Raw genomic sequence first — 19,642 nt, 5'->3', positions numbered from 1 at the left:
ACACTTGGTAAAAATCATCTGGAAATGTGTCAAAGGTCTCAGTGTAAGACTTTCAAATTGCTAGAGGAAACACAGGGAAAATTTCAAGATACAATAATGGGGAATGACTTTCTAAATAGAATTCCAGAAACCCAACAAATGACAGCGAGACCTGAGAAATGGGATTGCATCAAATCAATCACAATGCTCTACACAGCCCAGGGAACAGCAGAGGGAAGAGACAACCTATACACTGCGACGAAGTCTTTGCTGGGACTCTGGTGAAGTTAACAGCTATAGTAGAAGAATTAAAACAGTTTCCGAAGAACAAAATCCAATGGGTAAATGGGCACATTAACCCAAGTTCTCAAAGAACAGGTGGCTAATAAATACATGAAAAAACTATCCTCAGGCATCAGGGAAATGTGAATCCTAACTGAAATGAAGCCAGATACCAAGCTCATCAGAATGGATGGCTACCATCAAAAAAAGTGCTGGGTAGGATCCCAGGCCAGGGCGGGAACGTATAAATCATCTGAAGGCAGCAGGGCTTCATGCTCTGAAAATTCTTCCAGGAAGGAGAGAACAGGGGCCTTCTTTAAGCATTCATTCTTTCCTGGCTCAGAATATAGATGTCCTGACCCACTGACATCCAAGTTTGATTTTCCATCAGAGCAACATGAATGTACCACGCCAGATTTCACTGCTAGGCAACACACACTGCCCGGAAACCAACTGAAGACTGACACAGGAACTCACGGGTTACGCAAAGCTGAAATGAGGTCCATGTGCTGCTTCTACAGCATATGGTACCTAACCGCCAAAATAGAAGCACTTTGTTCCCCTGAGCAGAACACTGAACATAAAAACTTCGCTCTGTAAGAGGAGGACAATTTTGCATATCTAACGTCATACCTGCTGGTACCCAACAAGTTAAAATTATGTCTTAATGTCAAAAACTGCCACAATCCAGTTGTTATCTAAGGAAAAGTAGGGCAGGAATTCTGATCATTTGTAGTAATCTCCCTTAAAAGGAGGTCCTGCATGACAATGACCTATCCCTCTTACAAATTTTAAGACACCAAAGCACCATGAGTTAACAGAATGCCAAGTCGCCAGAACCCAGCCGGTATGCTGGGAAAGTCCGTGGGCTGCTGGCATGAGTGTCTCCTCATGCTGCACAGAAGGGGTGGAAGCTCTCTTCTTGTCTCACTGTATCAGGACCCAAACTGAGGAGGGGCAAAGAGGTCACCATCTGGTGTGTTTGAGCAGATCTCTGCAGTATCTACCCAGGGTAGTGGCTGGCCTCATACAGGCAGGAGTAAAACAGGTTCCAGCAAACAAGAATGAAGCTCAAGTGTAGGATGCTGTATAGAGAGAGGTCTGAGGCCTCTCCATTTAGAAGGAAGAGGCAAGGGAAGGAACGTTCTGGATGCGGACTTGGAGAGTGAGGCACACCAGGCAGGCTCTCAGGAACTAGATAGAGTATGCATGTCAGACAGCAGTAGCTTGAACAATACCAACCTTCCCTCCTTTTTATATTTAAAACATTTAAAATTTTATATACTAGTCCCAGTTTCTTGTCCCTCTCTGCCCCATGCCAATCTTAAAACGTGGAAATTGGAAATGACCTAAAATCTGGATTATTTTCAGTGCGATACAAAGTCAAAGTGGAAAATAACTGACCTCACATGATGCTGACAGTCAAAACACAGGCACACTAAATGTATTGTATAAAATTACTGCAGGCTCTATGTTTGGGGTAAATAGGAGACATAAATGAATTGTGTGTTTAAATCTGAGTCCTATTCCAAAGATATTTCATTAAATATATGCAAATATTCCAAAAATATTCTTGGAATTGAAAGTTTCAAGCTATCTGAAATTGTAAACACTTCTGGTGCCAATCATTTAGGTAAGGGTCTGCTACCTGGAGTTTTTATTAGGTCTGGGAGAATAAGAAGCTAACTGTTCTGATTTAGGGCATTAGGAACACACATAATAGAAGCGAGGAGACACAGACTCTTGGTATAGATGGAGTGTTAAGCGGCAGTCTTGGTGTATACCAGGACACAACCCCAGCGCACACAAGATACATGCAGTACCAACTTCTGCCCATAGCCTACGGCAAACCAGACTGGCACCTCCCAGTGTACCCAGAGCAGCAGAGGGCTACCTCCATGTCACTTTTGGGATGTAACCTGACCAATCTGTCCCTCAGTTCACACAGGGCCCTCTCAGGTTGTTGTGAGGTTTACCTCAGTTAATGTGTGCACTGCTAGGAGGAGTGCTTAATATTCAGTAAATTCTCCATCAAATAACAGCAATCACCATGAGACATGCAGTTTGGACAGTAACGCAGTGAGCACCATCAGCCAAGCACAAGACTATCTTACAATGGGAGTTTTACCACTAGTGTTACTATGGCAACTGTAGGGAAGGCTCTCACTTAGTTACTCACGCTCTGGGGTGCTGATCGCCCGTTTAGTTACAGGTTTGCCAGCTCTACTGGATTCCTGTTCCATGCTTAAGGAAGTTGCTAAGATAGAACAGAAAAATCTATCAGTGTGAAATCATACAGAAAAATAAAAAAAAAAACAAAAATAAACAAGCTACATGTGAAAAGTTAAAATTCCCAATGTTTTAAGTGACACACACACAAACAGGCCACAGAAATTAAGAAAGCAATGTAAAATAAATGTTAAAGCTTCAGGGCAGCGTCCACACTCAAAGCATTCAAGGAAGAAGAGAGTAAAACCATATTATTTTTACGTTTTTGACAGTTTGGCCAATAGTTTTATTTTTACATATATATGTTTAAATTATTCATTACTGTTATTATTTTGGAGACAAATATCACTCTGTAGCCCAGGCTGGCCTGAAAATCATGACAGTCCTCCTGCTTCATCCTCCCAAGTGCTAGATTACAGATGCAGACTACCAAACCCAGTTGAAGGATTTTAAATATTTTGGCTTTTCCAATGGAAATCTTTTCACATATAAGGCTCCTTATTAGGACGTTTTACTGTGTCATTTACATAACAGAAATCGAAAAGGATCAATTCTTTCAAGAATAGGGTAGTAAGAAGAGGCTCAGGGCTCCCGGTGTAAGATGCAGTGCTGGAAAGCCAGCGCACAAGAGTGCTGAACCTCTCGTGGAAGCGTTTTCACTGGGTATCTTACAGGTGTGTAGATGAAGCAACACACAATAAGAACTCAGTCATAAATCAAACACATGTATTTTAGGAGAACGGAGGCTCTTTTAACACCCCATTTTCCAAATCCCTTAGCACAGCCTTAATCCTAAATCTCCAATTCATGCTATTTAAGGACAACAGGAAACATCTTCAGTTGGGCAGTGTGGCACACGCCTTTAATCCAGCATTTGGGAGGCAAGGACAAGCAAATATCTGGGAGTTTGAGGCCAGTCTGGATTATAGGTTAAATTCTAAGACAGAGAAACCCTGTTTTGGGGGTGAGGGGGCAGTAGTGAGCAGCGGAGAAAAGAAAAAAAAGATAAGATTTTAAAAGGACTGAGCTGTAGACTCGCATTTTTGAACTGCACGCGCACAATCTATCGGTGCCAACCTTAAGGCTTACCAGAGCCGTGGGACTTTTCTGGGCTTCCTGACTCTACACTGAAAGGCAATGCTCCTAAGCTGCGGCTGTGACTCCTGCTCTTCGCCTCGACGGCTTTCTTGACTGAGTTTAGGATTGCGATGGTACTCAGGGACATGGACCTACGGAGACAAGATCCCAGGCACTGACTCCCAGCTCAGACCATCATGAAGGCAGCGCTCCCACCACTTCCTTTCTGACAGACTGCTCAACCACCCTCTTTCCAGACTCTATGGGAAGCATGTGGTGTGCGGTGTCAGCACAAACAGTGACGAGACAGTTCTGGTTGAGGCCTGGTAGGAATGAAGATTTGGCTGTGAGAATACCGTGAGACTCAGGCTGCTGCTCCCTACCTGGCATTGGGCATCGTCTTCAGAGGCCCATTTTCGAATATGGGAGACAAAGTTGGGGTGAAGTTGGACCCAGGTACTGAAGGCTGGCTGTTGGCCAGAGACGCGTTACCATTTTCCTGGTCAGCAGCAGCAGGTACAGCTTGTAAGTCAGGAGCACCCTATTCCAGAAGTGAACAAGGATATCATCATATGCTACGAGAAGGGCCCAGGGACTCCACTTCCACCCCAGACAAGGACAACTACAACTTTCCCTTTAAAACAGAACTTTCTGCAGACTGCCTCGCACAGATGCTGTGGCAGGGTTGTCTTTCTCTTTTAATAGAGTGTATCTGCTTGGACTTGTTAGAGAAGTATGTGAGCAACAGCTACACTGAGAAATGCCCTTGCAGGTAAGAAGTTCTACAGGGCAGAGTCAACACAGAAGACATGGAAAGACAGAGGTGGAGATATGGCTACAGAAACCACGGATGATGTGTGCTCTGCCAGTGAACCTGCTGGGAACTCACACATTCTAATGATTACCACAACTATGCAGGCAGGGTCCCCTGACAGGGCGCGGAGAAAGAGAACCCTTGAGCTGCTGGTTGGTGTATCTATCACATCAAACAAGCTAGCCAGCAGAGAAGACCCCCCAAAGCTCAGCGCCAACCCCCGATTACAGCTAGATTCTGAGGAATGCAAAGAAAAATGGTGGCAAACAGCAGACTAGCGATGTGGTAAGTTTCAGGTGGCCTCTCGTACCTGCACAGCCTGTGCTCTGCCATCATCGTCTCCCATTCTGCTCACATTAGCATGTTCTGTCAGAGCTTGTTCCTGGGCTAACTGTTCATTGTACTTCTTCATGTCATACTCAAGCTCAGCGGCCAGCTGTTTGTCAACTGCGAAGAAATCTTTGATTTCATCTCGGTAATCCTGCATCACCTCCTGAAACAGACCCAGGGCATCCTTTAGTACCTTCTTATTGGTGTGGTGCACACCTGCAATTCCAGCAGCAGGCCAGGTGAGACCAGAGGATGGAGAGTTCCAGGCAAGCTCAAGCTACATGGCAAACCTTCTCTCCACAGCAACAATAAACTATGAGCATCCCTATAACACCAACTAATACGTTACTCAGCACAATGGCATTTTCTGGGGAAATGGGGACCACGTAAGCAGGTGACCATGGTGTGTTATTAGCTAACAGTTGTGGCCTCTTGGGAAGCTTTCTGTCTAGCTGCCATGTTCCTGACGGGAAAGGTGCCTGGGAAGGTCACAGACGTGATGCAGCCTGGAAGCTGCTCATGTTGACATCAACTTGTGCCCAGGAGGGAGGGAAGGGGTATGTCACAACCACGAAAAGCAAATTCTCATGTTCTCCACCAAGTGAGCTTATCTTTCCCAGATGATCTTCCCTAGGATGCAAAACTATTTGAAAAATTATGTTCAGTGTAATTTTGCTACAGCCCCATAAGGAGAGTTTTCCAATTTTTCAAAGAGATATTTCAAGTCAGAGGAAAACTTCCTGGTGTCAATCCTCCCACATGGGTCTGGGACTGAACTTGACAGTAAGCACCTTTGTCTACTGAGCCATCCTGCCATCCCAAGTTTGTCTGTTTGTTTGTTTTTTTAAATTAAAAATAACAAATATGAACAAAGGAAAAGTTACTAAATTAAGGGAGAAAATGTTTCTTTCTTTCTTTCTTTCTTTCTTTCTTTCTTTTTTGGGGGGGGGTGTCAAAGGCCTGAGGCCATGCTTAGGTCTGTAGTGTAGATAAACACATTCCAGCTTTTCTCATGGTCCCTTGCTTTACAGACAGCCTAAGAACAGGAGTTGCCTCAAGGTAACACCCTATCCCTGTGTGTGACCCTGCCATAGGCCCATGACTTCCTGCTCACGAAAGCAAACACCCAATATTAAATGTGATGACCAATTTCCAGTTCATCCTTACAAGATGGAATAGGATAATGTCTTGTGCTTGGCTTTTGTTGAGAAAATCTTTAGATTGGGACTTATTGCCAAGGAAGGATCTATAGGTTCAGAACATGAAGATATTCTTTAGACTCAGCTGCCTGAGAAACAGAAGGAACAGCCTCAGTGGTGCCTCCGGCCGGACTCTTCAGTGCCTCAGTGGCCTCAGCAGTCACAGGCCAGCCAACATTTCTACCCAGTGTAGGTTTCATAGCATTCTGAGTGCTTCTCATCCACCATCTAGACTAAGCAGTGAACCTGGGGCAGTGGCAGGAGGAAAGCCCGCAGGGACGCTCCTCTTTACCCTGAGGTAGTTCATGAGTTCCCGCAAAGCAGGGATCTTGTTTTTCTCCAGCACAGTCTTCAGGGAGGTGATAATTGGAATAATATTCTCTATGAAATTCCTCTTTTGGACCTGCAGGAACACAAACAAAAGCATGCATTAGATGCATACACGTCTGAAAATTAACTTCTCCTTGATCCACTTCTTTAAGTACAGCAAATCTAGCAGACTAGAGAGGGCTGTCTGCCATTTGACCAGGATACTGGGAATGAAGAGGGCGCATGTACAGCTTGTTCTCAGACTGCCAGCGCCGTAGCAATGCAGGCGTGTATAGCAGAATGCATACTCACCCCACTTCCCACTTCCATGTTCTAAATGAGAACAAGGAGAAAGAAACATGATGAGGAACTTGACAGAAAGTTCCAATCTCCACACAACCCTGATGGGCCCTATGCACCCTTCCTTTTGAAGGACAATCTGTTTAAGCTGACTACCAAAGAGACATAATCTTACATGTAAAAAGACAATGATCTCTGGCTGAGTTGGCATTAAGATGACCAGTTGTTTGTTTGTGTTTGTGTGTGTGCAGGCGCGTGCACCTTTTTATATGCATATGTAAGTCTGAGGAAGGAAGATCAAGAGTTTCAGGCCAACATGAGCTATATAGTAAGATCTTTTAAACAAACAGTATATGATTTAAATAATCAGTAACCAACATACCAAGCAGTAAATCTTAGAATTAAAAACAACTCATTATATTGCCCTACACATGTAGATTTCTCTTTCTGACGCTAAAATGTACTCTTGTCTTTTCATTTAAAGCTAACAGTGTTTCCTGCTTATATACCACTCATTTCTGAAGCTTTGGGTCAGGGTCCCAAATTTGATAACAAGGAATACTCAAGCTAAGAACCATGCATCTGAACATACAGTAAGTGTAGGAACTGCCTTTAAATGTGGTCTAAATGCACCTAACAAGTATTGCCAAGCACAGTCTCTGTCCTAGACACGCATTAACCTCTGGAGACACAGAAATAACATCAAGACTTCCGCACACTGCTTCCAAATCAGTGTGTGTTGAGACAAATGCCAGGAGATGGCAAGTTGCAGGGAACTAGGGAACTGAGGTAGAGGAAGGATACCCGGGGAAGATGAGCAGGCAAGAATGTGTATAGGCTGATTCTTTATGATAATGCTTGAGCTGTGTAAGGACTGGGATGGACCAACAGTAGTTGTGTGCAGCCAGTGTCAAAGGCATAGAACAGAACACATCTCAGGTTCTGAGAAAGGGAAGGATTAAGGTGAGGGCAGACAGTTTTCCACATCTTTGAGAATAATCCAGATTTTATACAGAAGGTGACAGAATAACACCAAGGTAGCTTAACATCTGATGCATTTACTGATTTTTTAAAAAAAGGAAATATTTATTTTGTGTATGTATGTGTGCCTGAGTTCATGTGTGTGTAGCATACGCACACAGGAGCCCACAGAAATCAGAACCTGAGTTAAGGCCATTGTGAGTTACCAGCAAGTGCAGGGAATGAGCAGCAAGTACTTCTAACTGACGAGCCCTCTTTCCAACCCCCACGCTTACAATTTTAAGAGAAAAGTTCCACGAGCATTCACGAAGTGCTAAGTGTTCAATAGCACAGATCGTCTACAACCCACCCCGCCCTCAGAAGTTTCTTGCTGTCTCTACAGTCATTTTCAATATATTTTTGCAGAAAATAATTATGCTTAAGAAAGACTGTTTCGGCAGCAGAGCGGTACATGTCCTGCAAAGAGAAAAACCAGAGACAGGAAGGGTGCTGACAGCAAAAGGCACGGGCTTAAAGAAGCAACACTGGACAAGCAAAAGAGACAGGCATGCAAGTAAAACAAACAAGATCTTCTGGAAAATTGGATGTAATATAAATCTTTGGGAATCAAAAGACTTCAGCGGTCAGGTGGGAAATACAAACTGGACATCAACCTAGGTACAAGACCATGGAGCCTGCTGAGGGCTGTGGCAACCCTGCCTTCCCGGTCACTGAATTTCTAATTTGACACTCTTGGTCAATCTAAACATATTCTTGACACGCTGAACTCCTGTTCTGCCTTTGGATATAGCAGATTCTCTAAAAAGGAACCTGTGGTATATAATTGTTCCATTCTCTACAAAAGACTGGGGGAAGAAACCAAGCAAGGAGAAATGATTAATTTAGTTCTGACAGTAAATCTGAGACACCATGGCACACACAGACAGGCAAGTAGGCACACATTCAGACCTACGGAAGGAGCAGTAGCTAGAGGTAGAGACTTCAGAATCACAACCACCCAGAAAGCCACCGATCAGAACGGCTCCAGGACTCAGGTACACAACCCACACTGGAGCAGCCGAGTGGGCACACACCTGTGAGATGATCTTCATCTGGGCTTCCTGCATGACCACATTTGCCAGAGCCATGTCATCTTCCTCCAGGAGGTCCTTGCATGCCTGAGCTCTCATTGCCAACAGCTTGATCTCCTTTGAGCTGAGGATGTCAAAGGTATCCGAGAGCAACTCGCTGGCCTCCATGTCCAGGGGCAAGATGCCATCAGTGAAACATGCTGAAGAGAGCACGGGGGACCGGTTTCAGAGAAACCCTTAGCCCAGAGGGGAAAGGGAATTCATAGAACTAGGGCAAGTCTGGGCTGACTGGTGATGGGGAGTGGGAGGGGGTCCTATGAGACAGAACTGATGCTAAGGAGGACAAAGAAGACGTGTCTTCCATACTGCTGTGCTAGCAGCATTCTAAGAACACATTTACCCCGAACACACCAGACATACCCAAAATATTAAGGCAGATTTTGGAAGTGACATTGAATCGCTGCTCATCTGTGAAGTGCTCAAGAAGAAACTTGTAGATTCTCATTCGCTTCTCCTTGTTTGTCTTTCCCTTTAGCAAAAACAGCTGCTTCCCTCTGTGGCAGAACAGAGCAGTCATTACTGCAGTGCATAGGTACAGGTGACAAAGATTAAATACAGCACCCTCAAGGCTATGTGACACAGACACTGTAAGGTTCCAGTGTCATCACAGACATTATCCTTAGGAGGCCATCATTATCATTCTTCTTTTGTCATTGTGCCAACGAAACTAATGACCAATGCAGCAGACATCAGGTCAGTGTCAGTGTCCAACCTCTACATGATACAGCCACCACCAGAGCTCCTACCAGGACATACAGGCATGATCGCCTCAGCTTCTCACTCACCTCTCTGACTGGGAAAACTTGTTGTACTGCCCATGTTTCTCATAGCTGTTGAAGTGGAATATACACTCAATGAAGTGCTGGAAAAACATGGTGGGGTTCCTCTTCAGCAACAGGTGAGCAAGGCAAAACTCCCCAAGGCTGCAAAAGAGAGACGAAAGGAGACCCACTTAGTACTCACTATCACTCTACAGATAGACGAAGAACTTGGCCAAACAAAAAAGCACAGAATCTGAAACACATCCAACAAACAGCCTCATCGGCTTCAAGAGAGCCAGGAATGCTGCTTGTTTTGTCCGTCCTGCTCAATATTTCATTTCAAAGTTGAGGGCTGCATAAATGCTTTCTCTATCAGATTTTATTTATTGCTAAGATTTATTACTTTTAATTATGTATATTACAGTGTGTGTAGGGTATGTGTATGTCCATATGTTGCAGGCGCCCAGTTTGTGAAGGCCAGGAAAGGGTTTCGAATCCTCTGGAGCTGGAGTTTCAGGTTGTGAGGCAGCTGATGAGGAACAGAACTGCGGCCTCTGCAAGAGCCTTACTTTTAATGGCTGAACCATCTCTCCACTCTGTTGTATCAGCTTTTACTTCAAAATTCAAAGCAAGAGGCACTACCCAGCTATTCTTCTAATACAAAAAACAACCAACTTTCCTAAAACTCCTTTAGGCAGAGGCCTCAGTCCTCATGCCTAACGTAATGACAACGATTACCTGGAAATGAACATGTGTCCTTCAGACAGCATCTTCAAGTTGTTGGCCATGATAATGAGCAAAACCCCATTTTAACACCTCAAACTATTCATTAGAATGGTGAGAATAAGAGCTTCCACATTTGCTAGGAAGGCAAGTGATGGAGGAAGGTCATTGGTTAAATAAAAAGAAACTGCTTGGCCCTCATTGGTTAGAAGATAGGTGGGAGGAGTAAACAGAACAGAACGCTGGGAGGAAGAGGAAGTGAGCTCAGACTCCACAGCTCTTCTATTGGGAGCAGACGCTTCAGAGAGATGCCATGCTCCCAGCTCCCAGGCAGATGCACGTGATGAAGCTCCGACCCAGGATGGACATAGGCTAGAATCTTCCCAGTAAGTGCACCTAGGGGCGCTACACAAATGATTAGAAATGGGCTAAATTAATATGTGAGAATTAGCCTAGAAGAGGCTAGATAGAAATGGGCCAAGCAGTGATTAAATGAATAGTTTGTGTGTTGTTATTTCGGGCATAAGCTAGCCAGGCAGCCGGGGTGCTGGGGACGCAGCCTCGCCGCCCTTATTACTACAGACAAGTAGTCTCCAGAGAGTGAATGACTGCCACTGGGCTTTGGAATCACCAAGAAGTCCAGGGCACCCACAGCTCCAAACTTGGAAGCCTTTCGGCATACCTGTATACAATGCTACTCATTTCACAAATACCACTTAGACCACACCAAAACAAAATACAAACTTCTAGTGTTTCCCAAATGTAGCCCACCTGACTCTCTCTATGTTATCACCACAGCGAGTGAGCAAACACCAAGACTTGCCAAGGGGCCAACCCGGGTGAGGTGAGGTTTGCTAAGATTCACTTCATCAAGAACCGAGCTTTCATTTCACTGTATATAGCTCAGCCATGATTCCCACCTACCCAGGAGCACCAGCCAGCTCCCTCCTGGAGAGCAGAGACAAGGATGATTGCCATGTTTGGCTTTGGAAAGCATCAGGACTTTGCTGGAGATTGACTTCTCCTAGTGTATTTCTCAGGCTGAGAAGCAAGCTAGTTTAAATTGTGCATATCAATTAAAATTCAGAACAGGGAGTTCAGAAACCATGATGTTAAAGAGCGTAGTCTTTAAAAGTTCTGCAGAGGACAACCATGCACTGCCTAGGAAATAAGGGATCAGGATAACCTTTATTATTAATTTTTTTTAAACTGTGCCAAGTACAACATATTTCTTTTCAAACAATATATTTTGATCAGTTATTCCCCTCTCCCAGTTCCTCCAGATCCTCCTTACATCCTGGCCAACCAAAAATCAAACTTCAAGTTACTTCTCCTGCCCCTCTAAAAAACAGTAAGACAGTAAGTACAACAACAATGAAGAGAAAGCCAGACGCCAAAAGAGGAACATGGGATGTACTCACTCATATTTGGTTTCTAGCCATAAATAAAGGACATTGAGCCTATAATTCGTGATCCTAGAGAAGCTAAATAAGAAGATGAACCCAAAGAAAAACATATAGGCATCCTCCTGAATACTAACCTGCATCAGGCGATGAAAGGAGACAGAGACAGAGATCCACATTGGAGCACCGGACTGAAATCTCAAGGTCCAAATCAGGAGCAGAAGGAGAGAGAGCACGAGCAAGGAACTCAGGACTGCGAGGGGTGCACCCACACACTGAGACAATGGGGATGTTCTATCGGGAACTCACCAAGGCCAGCTGGCCTGGGTTTGAAAAAGCATGGGATAAAACCGGACTAGCTGAACATAGCGGACAATGAGGACTACTGAGAACTCAAGAACAATGGCAATGGGTTTTTGATCCTACTGCACGTACTGGCTTTGTGGGAGCCTAGGCAGTTTGGATGCTCACCTTACTAGACCTGGATGGAGGTGGGTGGTCCTTGGACTTCCCACAGGTCAGGGAACCCTGATTGCTCTTTGGGCTAATGAGGGAGGGGGACTTGATCGGAGGAGGGGGAGGGAAATGGGAGGTGGTGGCGGGGAGGAGGCAGAAATCTTTAATAAATAAATTAAAAAACAAAACATAGAGTTTCTTTTCTATAGGCCAACTATTCCTGACCATGGGCCGCCCTGGAGTGCAGCTGATACACCCAGTGACACCCCACTGGAGAAAACAGTTTCCCTCTCCCAGCAGGTGTCAATTGCCAAGAGACGAATGGTTAGGCCTGGGACTTTGTGTCCACTTCCCCTTCTCAGTGCTCGGATTCTGACAGACTTGAAGCTAGGCAGTTCTTGTGCATGTGGTTAGTGTCTGTGAGTTCAGATGTGTATTAGTCCTGTGACTGTGTCCTTGACATCATCCACGACCTCTGGCTCCTGCAATCTTTCTCCCTCCTCTTCCACATAGTGCCCTGAGCCTTGAGGGGACTGGGATGCGATGACGCTATCTCAATTAGCACTGAGTATTCCAAAGTCTCTAACTCTCTGCACATGTCTAGTTGTGGGTCTCTGTGTTAATCACCATCTACTTGCCCTCTGATGAGGGCATTGTGAGGCATAATCAATCCATGGGTATAGCACTACGTGCAGTCACCTTATTCCTGTCTTCCTTTAGCAGAATAACAGCATTAGGTTTTCCGTTAAGCTCATTACCTAACTAGTCTCAGGTTCTTAGCTACCTTAGCAGTGTCAGGTACGGGGTCCATCTCATGCAGTGGGCCTTAAATATAGTTGGTTTGTTTGTTTGTTTTTAAAGTGGATAGCTACTCCCAAAACATTTGTGCCACTACTGCACCAGGATATCCTGCAGGCAGGTTGCTGTAGGTTGTAGAGTTCATAGCTGAATAATACTGATCACTTCTCTCCTCTGGTACATGCAAAGTCCTTCCAGTACCATGAATGTGTCCCGGCAGAAGTGAAGCTTCTAGTTTGGTACCAGCTGGATTCTTCCATGCTCAGTGCCAATGCTAAGTGTCCTCAGCAGTAGGGTCTTACCATTAAAATGTGAAGAGCAACCAACAGCCTTGGCAATAGTTTGTGATGCTTGAGGGAGCTCAAAGGATCCCTTTAAGCCAATGACTCAACAAGATATAATCCATTCCTGGAACTGGAGGTTTTACTACGCATAAGGTATCTAGTTTGGGCATTGTCTCCCCCATAAGGTGGTGACTCCATTTCCTTTCCTATATAAATATATTTTAGGAAGCTTCTACAATAGTAGGTTTCCATATAGCTTTTCAAAAGGCCTTTAGTGTTAGCTGTCCCCCCTCACATTCCTTCCTTTATCCCTACTCGCTCATGCCCCTCCCCACTTAATCTTCCTATGCTAATTTGCAAGAGTCAGAACTCATGGATAACTTCAAGGCAACAGTAAGACTGACACACACACTCTCTCCATAATACTACACTCTATTCCCCCATTCTCTGGAAATGCCCTCATCCCCACTCCCTTGCCATCCTAACCTCTGTGCCTCTTCAGGTGGTAGCAAACATACTGAAAGCTCAAAAGTTAACAACTGTATGTAAGAGGTAACATGCTATATTTGTCTTTCTGGGTTCGAGTTACCTCACTCAGGATGATTCCTTCTAGCACTCACTTACCTGTCAAATTCATAATTTTATTTTTCTCAAGAGCTGAATAATATTCCATTGTGAAAATGTACCAGTTTCATTACTGAGTCATCACTTGATGGACATCTAGGGTGTTTCCAATTTCTGGCTATTAGAAACAGAGCAGCAATGAACATGGGTGAGTAAGTATCTCCATAGCCTTTCAGGTATATGTCTAAGGAAGGTCTTGCTGGATCCTGAAGTAAGACAATTCTCAGTTTCCCGAGGAACCTCCATATTGATTTTCATAGTGGTTACACCAGTTGGCACTCCCATTAGCAATGAGTAAGAATTCCCTCTCCCCCCCTCCACATCCTCAATAACATGAGCTGACATTTGATCTTGGCCATTCTGACTGGGGAAAGATGAAATCGTAAAGCAATTCTAACTTGCATTTCTCTGATGGCTAAGAATTTTGAACAGTTCTTTAAGTGTTTCTCCGCCCATTTGTGTTTTATCTTTTGATAACTTTCTTGATTTGTTTGTACTCCATTTTAAACGTGAGATTTTTGGAGATGTTCAATTTCTTTGGTTCTTTGTATATTCTAGACACTAACTGTCAAATGTATAATTTGTAAAGACTTCCTCCCATTCTTTAGGCTGTCATTTTGCTTGAATGATGTATCCTTTCCCATGAGAAAGCTTTTCAGCTTCAAAGGGTCACATTTATCGTTAGTCTTAATGCTTATGTCCTGTTCAGAAAGTCCTTTCCTGTGTCAATGAGTTCAAGTCCATTACCCACTTTTTCATCTATCAAATTTGGGGCATTTGGTTTTGTGTTGAGACCTTGATGCATTTGGGGTTGACTTTTTTGTGCAAGGTTAGACACACATGATCTACTTCATTCTTCTATATGAAGCCATGCAGGTTCAATGGCACCATATGTTGATTATAGTCTTTTCCAGTTTGTGTTTCTGGCTTCTTGATAAAAAATCAGGTATTTAACTAAGTATGTGGAATTTTGTCTTCAATTCAGTTCCACTGACTGATGTGTTTGTTTTTAAGCCAACACCACATTCTACTCATTCATTCATTCATTCATTCATTCCTATAGCTCTGTGATACAATTTTAAATCTGGAATGGAGATACCACCAGTTCTTTCATTATTCAAGGTTGAGCCTGTCCTAGGTTTCTTATGTTTCCATATGATGGTGAAGGTTTTTTGTTTTGTTTTGATTTCTCTGAAGACTTGTGTTGGAATTTTGAAGGGGATTTCATTGAATCTGTAGACTGATTTTAGTAAGATGGCCATTTTCACATTAATATTACTGATTCATCAAAGCACGTGAGACCCTTCCACCTTCTGATGTCTTCTCCAATTTTTTTCTTCAATGTCTTATAAAGTTTTTTTAAAGATTTATTTATTTATTATGTATACAGTGTTCTGTCTGCATATATGTCACCAGATCTCATTACAGATGGTTGTGAGCCACCATGTGGTTGTTGGGAATTGAACTCAGGACCTCTGGAAGAGCAGGCAGTGCTTTTAACCTCTGAGCCATCTCTCCAGCCCCCTCTGATAAAGTTTTGATTATGCAAGTTTTTAACTTGTTTGGTTGAGGCTATTATAAAAGATACTACTTCCTTGCTTTCTTTTTCAGTCTGTTTATCATTTGTAAATAGGGCGGCTAATGATTCTTGTATGTTAATTTTATATCCTAATACTTCGTGGAAGGTGTTTATCAGCTGTAGAAGTTTCCCAGGGGAGCCTGAGGACTTTTATGTAAAAAATCATCTGTGAGTAAGGATACTTTGACTTCTTCCTTTCCTATTTGTATCCCTTGATCTCCTACAGCTGTTTTATTGCTCTAGCTAAGATCTCCAATACTATATTGAATAGGAATGGAGAGAACAGACAACCTCTTCTATTGTTCCTGACTTTACTGGAAATGTTCAGTTTCTCTGTTTAGGATGATGCTGGCTGTTGCTTGCTATAAACTGTCTTGATTATGTTAGGTACTTCCTGCTCTCTCCTGGAGTTTTATCATGAAGGGATATTGGACTTTATCAAGGTTTTTTTCTTTAGCAAATGAGATGATCATATGGATTTTGTCTTTCAGACTGTTTATGTGGTGGGTTATGTTGATTGACATATATTTTGAACCCTGCATCTCTGGGTTGAAGCCAACTTGATCATGGTAAATTGTTTTTACTTCTTCTTGAATTTGGTTTGCAAGTATTTTATTGATACTTTATGCATCTATGTTCATAAGAGATACACACACACACATACACACACATACATACACAAGTATCAGGGTAATAGTAACTAAAATTAGGCAGTGTTCTTTCAGTTTCTATTTTGTAGAGTGATTTGAGGAGTACTGGCATTAGTTGTTCTTTGAAGGTCTAGTGAATTCTGAACGGAATCCAGCTGGCCCTGGGTTTATTTTTGTTGGGGGATTTTTAAATTACTGCTATATCACTAGGGCTTATGGGTTTATTATTTCATCTTGATTTAGGCCATACATATCAAGAAACCGATTCATTTATTTTAGATTTTCCAGTGTGGTGGAAAGGTTGTTAAAATACGTCCTTATTCTCTGGCTTTCTTCGGTGTCTGCTGTCATACTTTCCGGTTCATCTCTAATTTTACTCATGTGGATCTCTTATCACCATCTTTTAGTTAATTTGGCTAAGGGTATATCAGTCTTGCTATTTTCTCAAAGAACCAACTCTCCATTTCACTAATTTTGTTGCTGCTATATTTTGTTTCTATTTTATTGATTCTGCCCTGAAACTCAGGACTGTGTTTAATCATTTCTCCCCATTCACTTGTTTTTGGATATTTCTTTTTTCTTTCTTTCTTTGTTCCCCTAGAGTTTTCAGGTTTGTTGTCAAGTTAGTAAATCTCTCCAGTTTTATGCAGGCACTTAGTGCTATGCACTTGCCTTTTAGAACTGCCTCCATTATGTGCCATAGGTTTGGGTGTATTGTTCTCATTTTCACTCAGTTCCAAAGGTTTGTAATTTCCTTCCTGATTTCTTGGTCCAATTTTCAGTATCCTTCAGGTTGTATATTTTCTGCTATTTCTGTTGTTGATGTCAAGTTTTGATCCATGGTGGTCAGAGAGGAGTGGGGTGTTATTCCACTTTTCTATCTGTTGAGACAGACTTGCTCTGTATCCTAATGTGTGGTCAATTATGGAGAAAGTTGCGTGAGCTGCTGAAAAAGAAGCCTATTTTTTAGTATTTCGGTGAAATGCTTTGTAAATATCTGCCAGGTCACTTTGACTTATGATGTTGTGTAACTCCAGTGTTCCTCTTCCCTTTAGTTTTTATCTGGATGACCTATTTCTTGAAGAGAATGGGTATTAAAGTCATCCATGATCACTGTGTTAAGGTCAATATGTAATTTTCATTGTAGTAGTAGTGTTTCTTTTATGAGCTTGGGTGCTCTTACATGTGGTATACAGATGTTTAGAATTGCAATATTCTCTTGGTGGATTTTTCTTTTAATGACCTATGTAGTATCTTTCCCTATCTCTTCTAATTAGTTTTAATTGAAATCTATTTAGTCAGATATTAAAATAGCCATACTAGTTTGCTTCTTGGTTCCATTTACTTGAAATAATCTTTTCCATTTTTTTACCCTGAGGCAATGTTGGTTTTTGATGATGAGGTGTGCTTTTTAGATGCAGCAGAAAGACGGATCCATCCTGTTAGTCTGTGCCTTTTTATCTGGGGTACTGAGACCACTACCAGAGTTGCCGATGAACAGTGTTTACTGATTTCTGTTCATTGTTGCAGCATGGGTTTCCCCACCCCCCTTCTGATTTACTCTTCTGGGATTATTTATTTGTTGATTGATTGTGTCCTCTGGGGTGTACTTCTCTTCAGACTGAAGTTTTCCTTCTAGTGCCTTCTGTAGACTGAACTGGTGGACATAAATTTCTTAATTATTTTTCTTATTGTGGAATGTTTTCTTTCCCTGTTTGTTGTGACTAGTGGTTTTCAGAGTACTGCAGTCTGGACTGGAGTCTGGGGTCTCTTGGTTTGTGGAATAGCCACCCAGGCCCTTCGGGCCATTAGAGTTTCCATTGAAAAGGCAGGTGTTATTCTAATATGACCATCTTTATATATGTGACTTGGCCTTTCCCCTCGAACGTACATAATTTCTTGTTCTATACATTTAGTGTTTTATCATGTGTTGGGGAGAATTTCTTTTCTGGTACAATCTATTCGGCATTCTGTATGCTTCTTGTACCTGGACAGGCACCTCCTTCTTTAGGCTGGAGAAATTTCGTTTTTAATTTTGTTAAAAATATTTTCTGTGCCTTTGATTTGAGTTTCTTCAACTGCCTCTATCCCCAGTATTCAGATTTTGTCTTTTTGTAACATCCTGGACTTCCTGGATGTTTTGTACCTGGATTTTTTTTTTCCAGATATAACATTTTCTTTGACTGACCTATCAATTTCTTCTACCTTGCCTTTAAGACCTGAGATTCTCTCTTTCATGTCTTTTAATCTGTTGGTGAGGCTTACCTCTGAAGCTTTTGTTTGACATCCTGAGGTTTTCATTTCCAGTTCTGTTTCACTTTGGGTTTTCTTTAGTGATTCTGTTTCTTTGTTAAATTCTATTTCCACGACTTGAATTGTTTTCACTATTTCATTCAACTGTATGTGTTTTCATGGTATTCACTGAGGCAGTTATTCAGATCCTCTTTATTGCTTTTCTCAGGGCTTACTGCAACAGGGCTGCTGGCTTCTGGAGGAGGCACACTGTCTTGTTCATGTTTATGCTTCTGCGCTGGGATCTAGGCATCTGGAGACAGACTGAAGTGTTTGCTGTGTAGACATCTGGTCTTGTCTTTGTAGGGTGTGGGCGGGTGTTTTATTCTTTGGTTGCTGTTGCCTACTCTGTGTCCCTAGCTAAGGGGGGTGGCTGTGGGGTCCCTGGTAGAGTGCTTCCACAGGTTGTGGGCATCACAAAAGAGTGGAGATGGGTTAGGAGCTAAGGCTATAGAGGGATCCTGGTTCTGTCTAGGATGATTTTCAAATACAGAAACAAACACAATTTTATATAATAAAAGAAGCTCCTGAGGAATTTCCATTTTAGACCTACTTGTTTTACTTATGAGTTCACAATAGGACAGGGTCTCAAGTAGGCCAGGTTCACCATGGTCTTGCCACACTGTTGAACTCCTAATCTTATTTTACCTCCTGAGTGCCAGGATTATAAATCTAAGCCACCATGTCCGGCATGGCTGCATATATTCTTTACATAATGCATTGTTTAGAAATCTACATTTGAAAGGCAAAGTTGACAACATCAGAGTGAGTTCTTTCAGAGCAAAAGTTACTGTGGTAAACCATCTGTGACCAGAATGGGAGAAATCCTTAAATAAACAATGAATCTCCAAAGGAAATAAAGACTAGGAATTTGTGGTCTGCTCTATGGTCAATCCACTATAGCACAGTGGTTCTCATATTTACCCGCTCCTCCTCAGACCTGAACTCACCAGGAGAGAGGGGCTGCTTTAACCTGATCCCAGGACAGATTTAGGCTGGGAACGCACATGGCAGAGGTAACTGATGATGAACCCTAGTCTGTACCTGACTAGAAGCACATCACAGAGGTAACTGATGATGAACCCTAGTCTGTACCTGACTAGAAGCACATCACAGAGGTAACTGATGATGAACCCTAGTCTGTACCTGACTAGAAGAAGCACATGGCAGAGGTAACTGATGATGAACCCTAGTCTGTACCTGACTAGAAGAAGCACATGGCAGAGGTAACTGATGATGAACCCTAGTCTGTACCTGACTAGAAGAAGCACATGGCAGAGGTAACTGATGATGAACCCTAGTCTGTACCTGACTAGAAGCACATGGCAGAGGTAACTGCTGATGAACCCTAGTCTGTACCTGACTAGAAGCTATGCACATATATTTCACTGCCACATAAACCCTCGCAGGACTGCATGTTCAGCAATGAAAGCTGCCACTGA

The 19,642-nt window shown here is 42.8% G+C and overlaps 1 protein-coding gene across 3 annotated transcripts in view; it reads right to left on the bottom strand.

The window, feature by feature from the left end:
- Ncapd3 (non-SMC condensin II complex subunit D3) overlaps nt 1-19,642 on the bottom strand; it is an 83,675-nt gene that overhangs the window by 4,873 nt on the left and 59,160 nt on the right. For all 3 annotated transcript variants that reach the window (XM_041657038.1, XM_041657036.1, XM_041657039.1), the window contains 8 exons: nt 9,416-9,553; nt 8,991-9,124; nt 8,574-8,770; nt 6,203-6,313; nt 4,692-4,874; nt 3,951-4,108; nt 3,580-3,719; nt 2,441-2,518 (listed from right to left, as the gene is read on the bottom strand). In XM_041657038.1, coding sequence (XP_041512972.1) covers nt 2,441-2,518; nt 3,580-3,719; nt 3,951-4,108; nt 4,692-4,874; nt 6,203-6,313; nt 8,574-8,770; nt 8,991-9,124; nt 9,416-9,553 — 1,139 coding nt within the window. The remainder of the gene's footprint in view (nt 1-2,440; nt 2,519-3,579; nt 3,720-3,950; nt 4,109-4,691; nt 4,875-6,202; nt 6,314-8,573; nt 8,771-8,990; nt 9,125-9,415; nt 9,554-19,642) is intronic.

Source organism: Microtus oregoni, unplaced genomic scaffold, assembly GCF_018167655.1.
Source record: "Microtus oregoni isolate MIOR12 unplaced genomic scaffold, Mior012 000008F_ref0000371, whole genome shotgun sequence".
Classification (NCBI taxonomy): domain Eukaryota; kingdom Metazoa; phylum Chordata; class Mammalia; order Rodentia; family Cricetidae; genus Microtus; species Microtus oregoni.
The sequence above is the reverse complement of the archived record's forward strand: the minus strand, read 5'-3'. Positions and strand labels throughout refer to the sequence as shown.